Genomic DNA, 17,871 nt, shown 5'->3' on the forward strand with positions numbered 1-17,871 from the left:
GTCTGAGATAACAAAGTGTGGAGCTAGAGGGACACAGCAGGCCAAGCAGCTTCAGAGGAGCAGGAAGGCTGACGTTTCTGGCCTAGGGTCTAGGGTCTAGGGTCTAGGCCCGAAACGTCAGCCTTCCTGCTCCTCTGAAACTGCTTGGCCTGCTGTGTTCCTCCAGCTTTTCACCTTATTATCACGTTTGGACCCGTCTTCGGGAAGGGGAAGGGGAAGGGGGCTCTGAAGTAAATAAATCGGACGCCTGCGCGCTCATCCGGGGATTTCTACCTCGGTCAGTGACCAATCAGGGCGGGCGTAGGTGGAGCTCCACGGGAAGAGGCGGGGCCGGGATCGAGGGTGCCGCTCGGACACGTGAGGTTTAGGTCACGTGCCTAGGCCCAATCCAATGGAACAGCGCTCTGGCTGGGGGCGGGACAGGCACGTGGCTGTCCGCGCGAGCTCTGTGACAGTTAGAAGCGTTCAGGCTGCGCTGTTAGATTCTGATCGCCGACTTCGATTTCATCTGCTGTTGGGAAGACATTTCTTCAGCCACCCGGTTTTGCTGTGTTCGTCCAGCTCTACACCTTGTATATCTCTCTTCAGCCACCCGGTTTTGATTTATCTTTGAGAGTTCATGGGCGGCCACTCAATCCACTGGTTTCGGAAGGGGCTCCGGCTCCACGATAATCCGGCGTTGCTGGAGGCTCTGCTGGGTTCGGAAACCATCCGCTGCGTCTACATCGTCGACCCCTGGTTCGCTGGTTCGTCCAGTGTGGGCATCAACCGGTGGCGGTGAGTTGAGGAGAGGGATCGAGAGTGACTTGCCCTTTACCGTGGTGACTGCAGGGGCCGTTGGGGGTTACCGTGGCGACTGGACGACCGTCACCGGTCGCCGTGGTGACTGCGGTGACCGTTAGAGGTTTTGACGAGCTGAGTACATTGGGGGCTTCAGGCGTTACCATGGTGAGTGCCGGGCCGTCAGGAGGTTGCCGTGGCGACCGTAGAGACGCCGCTGACGTGCCTGGATGTAGCGTGTTGCCATGGGGACAGCACCGTTTCCAGCTGTACCCCCATCCCTCAATATAGGAACTGAACATGATAGTCATTTGTGGTGCAGTGATAGTTATCCTACCTCTGAACCGGGAGGCCCAGGTTCAAGTCCCATCTGCTCCAGATGTGTGGAAATAACATCACTGAACAAGTTGATTAGAAAATATTCCTAATTCTCTGCCCAACGTGACCGTCCGCCCCCGCCTCCCCACCCAAAACGTCGTATCGAGGCTTAAAAATTTTCACGATCTTTCAGTGAAAACTGGGTAGTATAAAGAAACTGTGAATGAACATGAATATAGCTGTTAGCAATCAGGGACAAAATCATAAATTGCTGGAAAAATTCAGCAGGTCTGGTAGCATCTTTGGAAATAAAGCAGAGGTAACCAGACCTCAAGAAGCAACACTGTTCCCGAAAGTTTTACTCTGCATTTCTCTCCACAGATGCTGCTAGGTCTGCTGAGTTTTTCCAGCAGTTTCTGATTTTCAGCACCCACAGTTCTTTGTCTTTTTGTGAGCAATCAGGGTTGCATGGTAACTGTTGCAGCCTCTGTGATCAGCACCCCAAAATTTCAGCTTGCAACTCCACTTCAGGTCGTGACCCCACTTTGTGTGGCCCAAATGTAAATCCTTCATGTCCTCCTTTTAATTGTGGTGCCCAGAACTGGAAGATATTAATGGATTGGTCAGATGGACAAATTGGTTATAAAATTCATCCCATGTGGGTTGGGTGGGGATGAAGGTGTATATTTGGGGAAGTTGAACAAGGCAAGGGTATGGTTTGCATGTTTTGGCGATGTAACACTAGATAGAACCAGTGTGAAAGGTGAGAGAAATGCACCTGACTGAATGGAGCTGAAAAATCCATTTTTATTATGTCAAATTCCACTCCAAGTAGGAAATGAGTAAGCTTGCATCAAGTTGTAAATCTGCTGTAAATTTCAAGAAAACACAGCAACATTTATAATCAGACTGTAAATTTCTTTGCAAATTGGTGCTTTTGGTATCTGAACTACTATTTTAATGTCACACTGCACTTGTACAAAGAACAGGCTAGAAATCAGATTTGCAAAGAAGCTTATAGGGCTGTTATAATTGTTACTGTGTCTTCCTAAATCTTGCAATATGTTTAAAATTTCCTGTTGTACTGATGCGATCTCATGGCTGCACATGCGCATATGCAGATGATCACATTGACTATGTTTGCATTGGAAATGTACGTTCCAAAACGCATACACTGTAAATTGAACTGAGCTAGCCATGTAAATACAATGGCTGCAAGAGCAGGTCAGAGGCTAGTAAGATTGCAGTAACTCATCACTTTAAAGCCTGTCCACTGTTTACAAGCGCAGATGGGAGAGATGAAGGCCGGGTGGTTTTATCACTGAATTGTTATTCCAGAGACCCAAGTAATGTTCTAGGTTCGAATCCCACCATGGCAGATTGTAGAATTTGAATTCAACAAAAATTTGGAATTAAGAGGCTAATGATGACCATGAATCCAAAGTTGATTGTTGGGAACAACCCATTTGTTCTTTGGGGAAGGAAACAGTTATCCTTACCTGTTCTGGCCTGCATGTGGCTCTAGATCCACAGCAAATTAACTGCCCTCTGGAGCAATTAGGGATGGGCAACAATTGCTGGACTACTTGCATATTGTTGCAAAAAACTATCCTGGATACACCCAACAAATCTCCCCTCATCCAAGCCCCTGGCACTAAGCAAGTCCCAGTCAATATAGGGGAAGTAAAAATCACCCACCACAACATTGCTGCTGTTTTTACATTTTTTCATAATCTGTCCACATATTTGTTCCTCTATCACCTGGCTGTTGGGAGTCCTGCAGTACATTCCCGTCAAAGTGATTGCACCCTTCCTATTCCTGAGCTCTACCCACATGGCCTTGTTGGATAAACTCTCTAAGGCGTCCCCAGGTAGTTCAAGGCAGAAACTCTACCCATTTAAAAAGTATTTGATTATGTATCTCCAGTGCCATAAACCTACAGGACAGAGAGTTCAAATGGTGGAAAGTGGGATTAGACTGAAGGGTCTAGGCCCGAAACGTCAGCTTTCCTGCTCCTCTGATGCTGCTTGGCCTGCTGTGTTCATCCAACTCTACACCTTGTTATCTTAGACTGGGTGGTTTTGTTTTGGCTGATGCACATGCATAGAGCCAAGTGTGGTTTCAACTTTGTGATTCTAATTGGGCAAAACGCTCCAGTTGAGACTGAATCAGTGTTTTATTCCAGTTTAACATAACTTCTCTGTTTTCTATTCTGTGCCTCTGTTTATAAAGCTATTTTCTTTTCCCAGCCTTCTCAACCTGTAATAAATCTTTGAAGGTGACATATTCTGCCCAGACTCTCTGGATTTTCCTGATGTTTTTTTTTGCCATCAAGATGCAGTTCATCACATTTTCCCAGTCTTAAAAGACATATGTCATGTGACTGCCCATTTTACCAATGTGCTAACATTCACTTGAATTTGGTTACTATCTAACCCTCTAAGTACTTCATTTCCAGTATTTGTATCATCTAAAAACTTTGAAATTACGACCTATAAAGCTAAATGTTGCTCATGGTATCCAAGTGATCACAATTCACCAGTGCTCTGTCCTTTCTGTCCCTTAACTGCTTTTCTGTCTCTATTTTCCCTTTAATCCCATGGGCTTCAATTCTGCAAACAACCTATTATGTGGCACTTTATGTCAACTGTCTAAGATGTTTTAATAAAGAATATCAACTGTAGTTGTTTAATCAAACCTGTTCATTATTTTACTGGAGGACTCAATGCAGTCTGTAGGATTTAACAAATCCACACTGACAATTGTTGATTAACCCATGTCCTATTGCAAATTATGTCCATTATGATGGTGTTTAGAAGTTTCCACATCACCACTGTTACTACCTGATATATCATTCTGTAATTTTTTCTTTGTTAATGTCTCAGGTCTTTCAGTCCTGAAGAAAGATCCTTGAATTAGCATATAGCCTTACCTTTTCTCGCTCTTTGTAGATACTACATGTCCTGTAGTGTGTTCTCAGTCTTTTCTATTTTTATGTCAGGTGGCCAGCATCTACAGTATTTAGCTTTATATTTTAAATCCTGTGCTGATCTTGGTTGTAGAACTCAATCTCATGGTGGATGTGAAATTCTAGACCTCAGTTGCTAGTTTCTATTACTCTATTTTACTTGATATCTTTTTCTCTGTTTTGGAGCAATATACCTCCAACTATGTTGTAGCTCGTTTGGTCAAAATTGTGGAAAATGGAAAAAATGTTAAGAATGTTGATATGACTTTTATTCCCTTTTATTACTGAACTGATTATTGGTAAATGGTCTCAATTGTGATGACACTTTGCAGTTTACCAGCTGCAGTCATGTGTGGCTTGTCCATATTTACTAAAGCACTCCAAAACTGGTTTAAGAATCCACTGAAAGCATTGTATTCTATAGAAACAGAAATCAACTGCAGGGCAAATTCTAGCTGTTTGAAACCATGAAAGTAAGACCATGATTTATAATTCAAATGGGGCAAGAGGGAGAATTATTTTCCAAGTATTATGCAAAGGTATGGTATTAATTTCAAAACCTTGATAACTAAGATTAAATAAGCCATTAATGAAATTCATTGAAGTAACGTTGCTTTTTCTTTCTGATCTCCAGATTTCTGCTCCAGTGTCTTGAAGATCTTGATGCCAATTTGCGGAAATTAAATTCTCGCTTATTTGTTGTACGTGGTCAACCAGCTGATGTCTTTCCCAGATTGTTTAAGGTGTGCACTTTGCATTTCATTTCATTTTTATTTTGTTTTATTTCATAGTGTCCAACAACTGAAATGCTGCATTGTTTTGTAAAGCCTATATAGAATCACAGAATTGTTACAGAAAGAGGACATTTGGCCCATCATGTCTGCATTTATTCTGTCAATGGACAATCATATAAAATCGTTTGAATGAACATCTCTAGCTCAGGTATAATGGTTATACGATATTCTACATTACCTAATGATTTTTAAAGAACTAACCACAATACAAAATATCAGTAGTCTACCAGGCAACTCAAATGGACCAAAAACACCCCAGAATTTGTACAAATAACTTCCAGCTCTGAATTATCACTTTCAAATCAATGTAGGAAGCTGGTTAGCTTCTCTTGCTTAAGGTGTAGATTTCTGCCAATATTCGTAAAGAATCAAATGCTAAAAAATTGTGTAAGAAATCTGAAGCCTCATTTTCATTGGACTGCTTTTAATATGGAAAAATATCTTCCAAAAATTGATAAATTTGGTATTAGTACATTCATACCACTACTTAGAAAGGCCTTATAATAATGTTAAACTTACACCTATTGTCATTTAAGTGTTTTTCTTTTCTTGCAAACTGATTAGTGCTTTCATACGTCATACAAATATATACTAATAGCTGCAGTGTTCTGTCTTTTATATCCATATTTGAAACATCTTTCAGAAAGCTTATTATATTGTTGGGCTAGAATGTTCTTGGAGGCTGGGTACTGTTTGCAGTAAGCAGACTACCCAGTTGTATGGTATTCAGTTTTCAGAATGTTGGAACCTATTGTAAAGTAATAATTTGAGCAGTCATTTTTCTGCTGATACTCATCTTGCTTGTTTTATTAATATCTTTTTTAAACAGCACATTAGGAAATTGGGATTTGATTATTTATTGCTGCACTAATATTTTAGCCTTAAGATTTGACAGGCAACCCTCCCACTACAATATCCAAAACAGCATCTGTTTATGATGGGGATAGCCACAGGAGATTCCTGCACCACTTAGCTACCTCCGCTACATCCCTAGCAGATCAACCGTCTACTTGACTGTATCTGCCTGAAATTGTTATCCATCGCACCCTCTTGCTTTTGTAAACTCCTCATTGCCTCTAATTGATGCTCCAACTAATCCATACAGTCTAATAGGTTTAGCAACCAAACATACTTCCTGGAGAGCTCAAATTCTCCCTGATCTCCTGCACTTAACAGGAAGTGCACATCGTGGGTACAGTTACAACGTTTAAAAGACATTTGGATAAGTACATGAATAAGAAATGTTTGGAGGGATATGGGTCAAGCACAGGCAGTTGGGACTAGTTTACTTTGGGATTATGGTCGGCACAGACTGGTTGGACTGAAGGGTCTGTTTCCGTGCTGTACAACTCTGTAATTCTGTAATCACCCTACTAAAAGCCATTCTGCCCCTTCAACAGACCCAGAAATTGCCTAAAAACATAACACACTTTGCTCAAAAATGCAGCATTACACAGTCTTACTGCTTAAAAACACTAATACCAATCCTTAATAATAAAAGTCAATCAAAAGACGGATCACAGTATTAACATAATAATAAAAAAAACCCTTCACCTTGATCACTATTACAGATTTACAAAACAAAAACAGATTAAGATTTAGATGTTTCATAAGTCGTAAAATCAAAAACTTAACTGATCAGGCTCAAAAATCAAAGGTTGTCCACTTCTATAGTTTCAGGCAGTGACTGCTAACTCTGCAGCTACGGTGAAGCTGAATATTAGACCTCTCATGTCAGCTATGACTATGCACTGCTTGTTTGTTCTCCAGAGCCCTTGTGCAATTTCTCTGTCTGACAGCTGTGAAACTACATAGTTAGTTGCTTCATACAAAGCTGATCTCCGAGCCTTATGTAATTCTCAGTCTCTGACCTTACCATGTGGTGACTCTCCTGAAAACTCTCTCTCCTTCCTCCTTTTTAAAGTATGTTTGTTTTTGATCTTTTTAAAGTTCCAAAAACAATGCAAAACTTGTAACATCACAATTACTGCCCCAAGGAAGTGTTTAAATCCAGATGAGTGCTGAAAAACCTCAAATGTTACAAAAATATAAAGCTAACAGTTTTTCATTATTTAAATCTCTTTAGGAATGGAATATTTCCCGTCTTACCTTTGAATACGACTCTGAACCCTTTAGCAAGGAGCGAGATGCAGCTATCAAGAAGTTGGCCATTGAGGCAGGAGTAGAAGTGATTGTGCGGATTTCACACACGTTGTATAATTTGGACATGTAAGGTTTTTAAGTGTCTGCGAGATTGCATATAAGGTTCTGGTCATGTAATTGTCCCAGTGTAAGAAACATTTTTGAAAACAAAATGTCAGTTTAAGAGATCTGTTGAGTATGCGTGTCCTCATTTCTTGCATTTGTCACCCATTGTTCAGAAGCTGTCACTGATATCTATAACAAATCTATATGTATCTTGTTAAAAGACTGAATACTTACAGATGACAATTTTTAATATTGGATTGTAAATCTTCAGAGTTTAAAATAGAATTTTCCACTTATTTTGAATCTGCATTGAAAAATATCATGAAGTTATTGCTCAATTTGCTATTCTTGCGATTCCTTTATGGATGTTCTAAAACAAAGTAATGATGACACACAGCCATCTCAACACATCAAGTGTTGACTTTGTGTCCTTTATTATCTTTATCTGGACATTAATAATAATTCTCTGAACTGGTGTATGTGTATGAATCATTTTGTAGATTTTTACAAGGGTAAAGTGATTCACTTGTAGTGTGTGGTAGTTGACATGGAATGCTGCTGGAGGAATTATGTTGCTCATTTGAAGTTTCTCATAATAGAAACTGTGCAAAGTAGTGATACAATAGAACTTGTCTTTGACATTGACTTTGTTACCTTTTAAATAATTGGATGCTATTTTGATTGGTTCCTTTTTAACTTCAGGAAGTGGCAGGCATATTCTCACAAGGTTACTAATAACCCTATCATCAATGTTTAGCAGATGTTACAAAGAGCATTGGTTGATTTTTTTTTCCAGTGCTAGAGTACTTTCCTTTAAAACTTCACAATTATTAAGATTTTTCAAAGACAGAAGTTGATGTAAATTATGAAAATGACGTGAATTCATTTAAAACAGATTTAATTAGTTTCTGTTTGATATGAATTAATGGTACAGAAGTCCTAATTAGTTGATGAACTGGTTTCTTTTGACAGGATTATAGAGCGTAATGGTGGACAGCCTCCTCTAACATACAAGCATTTCCAGACGCTTATAAGTCGAATGGAGTCAATAGAAATGCCTGTGGAAACAATTACAGCTGAGGGCATGGGAAAATGTACAACGCCTGTCCTTGATGACCATGATGACAAATATGGAGTTCCATCTCTCGAAGAACTGGGTATGAGCCACAAGTATTTCATAACTGATTTCTGGCCAGTTGCATTGCCCGAAGAGTAAACTAAACAATAACTGTTTGGAGTAGCATTTTTTAAAAATTTAACACTTGAGTGAGGAACCACCATTGAAACTTATAAGAGGAAATTGGATAAATAATGTTGAGAAAAGGAAGATTTAGAACTATGGAGAATGAGAAGGCCGTCGTGTTGCTGTTGCATATTATCACTGTCGTTTAGTGCATTGATTCTGCCTCAACTAGAAGATTTCTTCCAGGTCTGGACAGCACAACATCCCAGAATTCTTACTGTACAAAAGGAGCCATTTAGCCCATCGTGTTTGTACTGGTTCTCTGAATAAAAATCACGGCTTGCTGCCATTCTCCTGCTCTTGCCACATAATGTGTCTCATGCCCTATTGAATGCTTCAATTGAATCTGCCCCCTCACTTCCTGGCAGTACATTCCAGACCCAAACAATTAGCTGTGTGAAAAATATTTCTTATGTTGATTTATCTTCTTTTGCAAATCTCTTTTAAATCTGCACATTCACAGATCCTTTTGAGGAGAAATTGTTTCTCCCTATCTGTCCAGACACCTCATAATTTTGAAAACTCCAATCAAATCTCCTCTTAGTCCTAAATTTTTTTTCAGGGAAACAGTTCCAATTTCTCAGAGCTATCCTCTTAAAGTTTCTCATTCATGGAAATATGGTCATAAACCTCTTTTGCACTCTTTCCAATGTGCTATCCTTTCAGAAGTGTGGTACCCACATTGCACACAATACACAAGCTGAGGTCTAACTAGTGTTTTACACAAGTTCAACATTCCCTCCTTGCTATTGTACACTATGACACTATGAATAAAGCCGAATGCTTTCTTAACTGCGCTCTCCACCTGTCCTGTTACTTTTATTGACTTCTGCAAACACTCAAGTATCTCTGCTCAGAACACCCTTTAGAGTAGTATCCTTTATGCTATACTATCTCATGTTCTTTCTACAAAAATGTATTATCTCACAGTTCTCTGCATTGAACTCCATCTGCCACCTATTTGCCCATTCCACCAACTTGTCAATGTCCTTTTGAAGTTTTACACTCTCCTCACTATTTACAATGTTTCCAAGTTTATTTTTGTCTGCAGATTTCTTGAAATTGTACCCTGCACTCCCCAGAATTACATCATTAATATAAATTAGGAAAAACAAGTGTGCTAATACTGACCCCTGAGGAACTCCACTAAAATCTATCTTCCAGCCTGAAAAATATCTATTAAATTTTACTGTTGCTATATCATTGAGCCAATCTTGTATCCATGTTGCTATTGTACTTTTTATTTCATGAGCTATAACTCTACTCACAATCTGTTGTGCAATGCTGTATCAAATGATTTTTGGAAGCCCATACACATCACATCATCCTCATGAAATCTCTCTGTTACCTCTTCAAAGAATTCCAGTCAGTTAGTTAAACATGATTTCTAAGAAATTTAACAAAATAAATTTTAAGTCTGGTTGTCTGTCAATAAAAATATAATGATGAAATGAGATTGATAATTCCGTCTTGCAAAAGAAATGCACTAAATATGTTTCCTATTTTTTGGTTCATCCCTATTTTACATTGCTTTGATATATATACCTCAATGGTATTCTCAACAGATGATCAGGAAATAAACCAAACTGACCCTTGTGTGATCTCTACATGCAGTTCTAGTGTGTCCTTTCCACTTGTTCATACTTTAACCTCTTAACATCCCTTTTTAAGCATATTTAAATTTAGCAGAATTAAATCATTACTGAGTCTGATTTAACCTGCTTTGATCAAAATGAGAATTATTGGATCATAGATACATTTACAACTGTCCCATTTTTCCCTGAGGAAGTCCGTATCTTTTGGTTGTCGAGAATATGCAAGGAATTCTCATTGTATTAACTCCAGCAATGTATCTTTGCAGTAACCAGGTCAATGATTAATTTCATCTAAGATACCCATTGATGTTTATAACCAATTTCTGCAACCTACCCATACTATATATATTCAATTAATAAAGTTTTGTGATAAGATATAAGGTAAAATACTGTGGACTCTGAAAATCTGCAGTAAAAACAGTGCTGAAAATACTCCGATCTGGCAGCATCCATGGAAAGAATGTGTTAATGTTTTGAGTCTAATATGACTTTTGTTTGACTTACAACAGTTTGTTTTTAATCTCTGTCTTCTCTCATTGCTAAATTTGGTAGTGTTACCAATTAGATTTGCATTACCAAATCATGTCAGGAAATTAACCTTAGCAACTTTTTACTTGTACTTTTCTTGGGTTCCATAAACTGACTCCTTCAACAACACCTAAGTAGTCATTGTGTTAGGCAGCAATGGTGAATGTAACTGACTTTAACTGCAACAATATCAAACTGAAGTCTGATCGATTCTGTAGCATATCTCTTCAGTAACAGTCCCTAGTTTGTGAGCTGGAGTCATGACCTACTTTTTCCTCTAATTCATCATTGTTCTTGAGGTGATGAGATGAATTGTGACTCTAATCCTATCAAGTCTAAAATCAGCAGAGACTGAAAATCAAAGCAAGGTCTGTGTGACATTGGGGAGGACTCCTAGACATTCTTCTCTAGCTATTTATCTCTACAGTAGGAGAAGACTTAATCCTGCTTTTCTATTCTTAGGTTTTGATACAGAAGGGCTTCCTTCAGCCGTATGGCCAGGTGGTGAAACAGAGGCCCTTGCAAGATTAGAAAGACATTTGGAGAGAAAAGTAAGAAGAAAATTTACTGCGAAAGGAAAATTAAATCGATAAAAGCTAGGGATGGCATATTAAATTGCTGAAGTATTTTACAGTGAATATATTTGAAATCGCTCTGGTTTTACAGGTTTGACTGGATGATGTAAAATAATGAACTGGTTGAACCAATAATGTTTTGTGTGCTCTGTTAATGCTCTTGGTTGCTACCTAAGTGCAGAAATGAATCTACAGTGGATCATTAGCTTTGTCAGCTTATCTTCAATTTGTTGATTTATTGGCACATTATTACTGTTGCTGTAGGCTAATAAAAGAACTTTTTGACAGTGCGGCATTGGCCCAATTTTCTGAACAATGTCACTGGAAATGTTACTAACATTTTGCAGATTGTCTTCTAGACATAGATTGAAAATATTGCTGTAGTATTATAAAATGATTAACTACTTGGGGTGTGAATATATTGAATATGTTTTACCTGTATTTCCTAGAGCTGGTGAATTAAGTACACTTTGCATTTCTTCAGGATAAAAACGTAATGAGTAGGCTGTTTTTATCATATCTTTCCAATGTTGTTCTTTTCCTTTTCAGGCCTGGGTTGCAAACTTCGAAAGACCACGAATGAACTCCACTTCACTTCTTGCAAGCCCTACTGGGCTAAGTCCATACCTGCGATTTGGTTGTTTGTCATGTCGCCTCTTTTATTTTAAGCTAACTGACTTGTATAAGAAGGTACGGTTTGTAAGGATGCACCAGAATTAGCTGTGAAGTGCACAAAATGATTGTTACAACTTTTCAACCCTAAAGTCTTATGGGATTTGCATGAAGCCTGTTATGATGTCATTTATACAGACTGCAACCATGAATTTCCATATTTATTCAGCTTCCTCAAAAAGACTAGGCTGTTTGCTATTCGGGAGAAGCAACTTGGTAGCTGATGATTTTTTCCCCCTCAGTAATATTCCTGATGTTATTACATAATAGAATCAGGCAGAGCTGGCTGAAGTTTAAAAGCTAAATCATTATTAGGCTAATAATTATACAAAAATTGTATCAATAGATTTAAGAACAGCTTCCCTGCTGTTATCAGACTTATCAATGGATCTCTCTTATATTAGAGTTGATCTTCCTCTGCACCTTCTCTGTAGTTCTAAAATGGTAAATTGCATTCTGCTGTATTACCCTAATGTACATAAGTAAGGTATGAATTGCCTGGTTAATTGAAAAACAGTACTTTTCGTCACTGTATCTTGGTACATGTGACAATAATAAATCAAATCAAATCTTTTGCACAAAGGAAGCTTAGTTCACAAAACATCACTGCTGGATTAGGATATGACTTTGATAATAACTTTGGTTCTTTCCTGATAGCTGGTTCCTCTGTCTCTATCCACTTGCATGTGTTCATTAATTATAATTGTATAGAATCTTGAATGAAGAAAATGAAAGTAGCTTCCGGTATGGTAACTTTGATGGATTAAGGTATATTCTTTCATACTTGACTCACTCACCCAATGTATTGCAGCAAGTGCACATAGTACTATTCTGATTTCTTACTCTTCCTGTCACTTTGCAAAATAAATTTGAAGTTTCATTACATGTACAGTGGAGTAGGAATACCAGTAGGCTTGATACTACCTGTCATTGGCAGCTACCTATATCAGAAGTGCCATTGAAATTGGGTCCACCAGACTCACTTACAGCAGAGACAACAAGGTGCAGGGCTGGATGAACACAGCAGGCCAAGCAGCATCATAGGAGCAGAGAGGCTGACGTTTCGGGCCTAGACCCTTCATCAGAAAAGGCTTTTCTGACAACTTTTCTGTCTCGGATTCTCCAGCATCTGCAGTTCCTACTATCTCTCACTTACAGCAGAGCTGTCATTGAAGATTATAATTCACACAATGCTGTACGTAAAAAGATTCTTGGCAACCTTTTCTCTTTGGCTGCTTGTGTTTGTTCCATCAATTGGAATGAAATGTAATCTTTACTTCCCTATATACCTGATTGGAATTATGTAGTAAATGCTTGAGTCTATTTTTGCTTTGTGGGAGCTGGGAAGTACTGGGTAGAGTGTTACAGATCATTTTGTTGGCAGAGAAGCCTCTGAAAATAAGTTGAGATAGGAGTCTTAATAATCAGGGGACTCTCGGAGTTGCAAGAAGTTTACAAGTGGGAATAAAATTGATCTCTGATCTGACTCCTACTACTGGGTTGCCGGCACTCAAGGGATAACTGGGCAGAAAACTGCAAGGGATTGTTGGCTTTGTTCCCACAATACAAGAAAATAAAAATTAACCATTTCCTTCATTCATGGCATCTGTATTTGATTTCACAAGATGTACTATGCCTGTAGTGAACTTATCAACATACATTATAGCAAGTGAACAATGTGTACATGTTGAGAACTTCCCCTCCTTTTTCAACAGGTGAAGAAAAACAGCACCCCTCCACTCTCCCTGTATGGGCAGCTATTGTGGCGTGAATTCTTCTATGCAGCGGCTACTAACAACCCCAGGTTTGATAAAATGGAAGGAAATCCGATTTGTGTCCAAGTTCCATGGGACCGGAATCCTGAGGCTCTGGCTAAGTGGGCAGAAGGGAGGACAGGATTTCCTTGGATTGATGCAATAATGACACAGCTGCGTCAAGAAGGATGGATCCATCACTTAGCCCGTCATGCAGTGGCTTGCTTTTTAACAAGAGGTGATCTCTGGATTAGCTGGGAAGAAGGAATGAAGGTGACTGAATAATGGTTGAAAGTAAAGATGTCCTTTTTGTTACAGCTCCTCTTATTCTTTAATGGGATGAGGATGTCACTGGCTAGGCAGCATTTATTGTGCACCCCTAATTGCCCAGAGAGCAGTTCAGAGTCAACCACATTGCTGTGGGTCTGGAGTCACATGTAGGCCAGACCAGGTAAGGATGGCTGTTTCCTTCCCTAAAGGACACTAGTGAACCAGGTTTTTCCTGACAATTGACAATGGATTCATGATCATCATTAGGTTCTCAATTCCAGACATTTTATTGGATTCAAATTCCACCATCTGCCATGTCGGGATTCGAACCCAGGTCCCCGGAATGGTATCTGGGTCTCTGGATTAACAGTCTAACAATAGTACCACTAGGCCAATGCCTTTCCTAGCTGATGGCATTGCTCACAATATAGGCATGCACTGTTACTCTCCAGTGATCTGTCAATGTGCTTTGCCTGAAGCAACTTGTAATTTACTATACAGAATGCTTGTACAGTCATCTCACATTTATTTTGTGTGCTCCATATTTTTGACTGAAAGCTGTGTATTTCTTATTGAAATTTGGTTTACTGGGTAGTAACAATCAAGTGCTTTGCCCGGCTGTCAAAATTTTTCAAGTGAATGTTGCCAGGGTGTTTTGACCACGTAGGACATCACAACTTAGCTACTGCGGTTTTACATGCAGCAGCCTCATCTGCATTTGGAGCTTAGTTCACGTCTTGTCTGATCTTCTTCCCCTTTCAGCAGTTCCCCACTGTTCTCACATTGGCTCATGTCATCAAGACATTCAATAAGTTATGCAAAAATATTGGACTGAGAAACCAATGAAAGTAGTAGGTCACTGAAACTGTGAAGAAACATTCCCTTTGATAAAGAGTTAATAATTTTGAAAACTGGGTTTTCTAAAGACTGATATTTCTCAAAGTTACACACATGTTAGTCTAGAATTAACAATTCATTATCCTGATGCAGAACTCAGAATAGAAATGGGCAGTTTGATTCTGTGGCCAAATCAATTACTACGTGCTCTAGCATAAACAGCTTTATATTAGGAACACAAATTGTAAAGTTTACTGTTGGGATTTCAAGGGTCTTTTTAATACAATATTAAAAGAATTCCTGAACAAAATATTGTGGTGCTGTTCTAGATTTAATTGCTCATTGTTATGCTTGGTTTTTTATATAGGTATTTGAAGAGTTATTACTGGATGCTGACTGGAGTGTGAATGCTGGAAGTTGGATGTGGCTGTCCTGCAGCTCCTTCTTCCAACAATTTTTTCATTGCTACTGTCCTGTGGGTTTTGGACGTAGAACTGACCCCAATGGAGATTATATCAGGTACTTAATGTATATCTGTTCTGGAGACAGAAAAATATTTGAAGGATATCACCTGGGCTGATTGTACCACATCCAGGTTTACCCTGAAGCTTGATTCATGGATGGCCCTTACCAAAGCTTCCCTGCTTGTTTTTGTTTTTATTTTTGCCAAATCTCTCTACCCAACCCAGCAGTGGTGATAGGGCCCTTATCAACAAGTCAGTCACTTTCGCCTACTCATACCTTGGCCACCTTTTTGTGTGGTACATGTGTTCTATAAAATCCCAATTATCACCCATTTCCCTCTCAGGTTTACCTCTCATAGCTTCAACTGAGTGACTTCTCATTCTCATTCATTTTAATTTTCATCTTCATGTATCTGTCCTTAAAATTCATTGCCTTCTTGTCCTTGCCGTATCTCTTCTCTGTATAATCTCAAATGCCATCTCCCATGATACCTCCACTCTTGTGCTCTTGATCGTTGACAAAGTCTTGCACCCTTTCCAGCCACGTGTGGTTTTCTTCTCTGCTATAGTTGTAAAGATTTGATATCTCTCGCTTTCTATCACATGTTGAAAAATATTCTATTTTCGACCAGGAAGAGCAAAACTATAACACATATGTAGTGTATTCCATATACTCAACTAAAAGTATTTTCTAAGATTAAGCTTTAAGCCAAAAAGTAAGATTGACTTTGTTATGAGTCATAATTTCACGGGACTGGAATCTGCCCTCTCCCGTTATTTTGCTGTTGCAGAGTTGCCAGGTCAAAAACTATACCTGCCAACCTGCCCCCAAAATTAGAGCAAAGGGAACGCCACACAAACCAGTGAGATGGCAGTCCTGACACTTCATGTATTGACTAATGCAGATGCAATGAGCTGATCAGTCACTTTCAATGATGTGCTATTTGAATTTTATCAGTAATTGTGTTTTACACCTGAGCGAGTTGACTTAGATGGTAAGATGTTTTAGCTTAAACTTGGGGTTGACTTGGATGTGAAATTGATCATTATGAAATATCTGTTGTTTTTTCTGAAGTACAACCTTTTAAAATTATATCTGAATCATCACTATTGTTTAGAAGTTTCATATTAAAAATGTACGATTTACGATAAATAAGATGTATGGGTTTTGGCTTTCTACTAAGTGCAACTTCTGGTTGTATTTTTAGGCGATACCTGCCAGTCCTCAGAGGTTTTCCTGCCAAGCATATCTATGATCCTTGGAATGCTCCAGAGAGTGTACAGAAAGCTGCAAAATGCATCATTGGTGTTCATTATCCAAAACCCATGGTGAACCATGCTGAAGCCAGTCGCCTGAATATTGAACGAATGAAGCAAATCTACCAGCAGTTTTCTCGCTACAGAGGCCTGGGTGAGCACAGAAATAACCTTTTTCTTTATTATAATCTGTTTTCAATAATGTTAATGTTCTCTTTAATAATGTTAAGCAGTTATACAACAACTTACAGATCAAAGACTCAAGACTTGAAGAAAGCTTTCTAAAGAAGGCAATTGTACGATTGAAGATATGGATTCATTGCTGCTTGACCAGTGAGTTTGGTCCAGTGAACAACCTGTTTAAATTACCAAACAGTCATTTAGATGCCTTGTTTCTGATTTAGGTACCTTGAATTAATTAACTTGAAGGCTCTTTTTCCTTCTGATTTTGATAAGTGTTTGCCTGATCTGATGCCAAACTTTTTGCCTGGTGTCAGGTGAAATAATTCACTGCAAGTAGGTAGCTTCCACCAAATCACTTCAGGGCAATCACTAAACACAAGCTTTCTTTAAGGCACACCATAGTAGCTTTATATCATCCATAGACCGTACTACAAGCAAACGGAAGAAGTAGCCGAAACTTGTAGTTTGCTTGGATGTTGACCTCACCCGGATCTGAAACTAAATTCCAGCCATGATCTTCAGTCAGTAATCTCGGGCTCCTTTACTCTTAATCAACCAATTTTCTGAATGCTTGCCAATTGAATCTCAATTAATCTCAATGGAAACTCAATCTGATCCTATATAAATTAGTGTATTTGCTTTTGAATCTCCCAACACATTCATAAGGACACTTTATCATATTGAGTCAGCTCACTGTTTAGACCCATCGTTAGTAACCCTATTTGGTTTGGGATGAGATATTGTTATCTTTATTGTTTTGTCCACTCAGGTTGTTGGCCTTTCATAATGACTAGTTCTCCTGACCAGGTGCATTTTTTTTTGACAGCTACGATCCCAAAGTGCTAGGGGAGACACCTTCTGAGTAATAACCTGAAAATTGTATGACATCATATTCCTTGCACTGACATCAACAAGTGATGTGCCCACAAGTCCCTCTTCCCATTCTGCATTGCTGTTTGTGCCTGTTTTGAAAAGGGAATGATCACTAGCAATGTCTGAAAAATTTATCTGTAGAACAATCTATATATTTATTAGCTTTGACTGGGACCTGAATTCAGTCTTCCCATGCAAATGTGAGACAACAAGGTGCAGGGCTGGATGAACACAGCAGGCCAAGCAGCATCATAGGAGCAGAGAGGCTGACGTTTCGGGCCTAGACCCTTCATCAGAAAAGCTTTTTTTTGGGCCTAGACCCTTGATCAGAAAAGGGGGAGGGGAAGGGGGTTCTGAAATAAATAGGGAGAGAGTGGGAGGCGGATAGAAGATGGATAGAGGAGAGGATAGGTGGAGAGGAAACAAACAGGTTGAAGAGGCGGGGATGGGGCCAGTAAAGGTGAGTGTAGGTGGGGAGTTAGGAAGGGGATAGGTCAGTCCAGGGAGGACGGACAGGTCAAGGGGGCGGGATGAGGTTGGTCGGTAGGAGA

General features: G+C 39.2%; 1 protein-coding gene across 3 annotated transcripts in view; it reads left to right on the forward strand.

Moving 5' to 3' along the window:
- The first annotated feature begins 399 nt into the window (after positions 1-399).
- Positions 400-17,871, forward strand: part of LOC109936152 (cryptochrome circadian regulator 1) — a 27,668-nt gene continuing 10,196 nt past the window's right edge. For 2 of the 3 annotated variants that reach the window (XR_007264074.1, XM_048607572.1), the window contains exons 1-9: positions 400-777; positions 4,702-4,810; positions 6,948-7,090; positions 8,042-8,226; positions 10,898-10,986; positions 11,560-11,700; positions 13,398-13,709; positions 14,911-15,062; positions 16,216-16,418. Coding sequence is in view for 2 of the 3 variants with exons in the window: in XM_048607572.1 (XP_048463529.1) it covers positions 620-777; positions 4,702-4,810; positions 6,948-7,090; positions 8,042-8,226; positions 10,898-10,986; positions 11,560-11,700; positions 13,398-13,709; positions 14,911-15,062; positions 16,216-16,418 (1,492 nt within the window). In the remaining variant the exon portion in view is untranslated. The remainder of the gene's footprint in view (positions 778-4,701; positions 4,811-6,947; positions 7,091-8,041; positions 8,227-10,897; positions 10,987-11,559; positions 11,701-13,397; positions 13,710-14,910; positions 15,063-16,215; positions 16,419-17,871) is intronic. The other variant, XM_048607570.1, reaches the window with a different exon arrangement.

This window comes from Rhincodon typus, chromosome 18 (genome assembly GCF_021869965.1).
Source record: "Rhincodon typus isolate 14 chromosome 18, sRhiTyp1.1, whole genome shotgun sequence".
NCBI lineage: Eukaryota > Metazoa > Chordata > Chondrichthyes > Orectolobiformes > Rhincodontidae > Rhincodon > Rhincodon typus.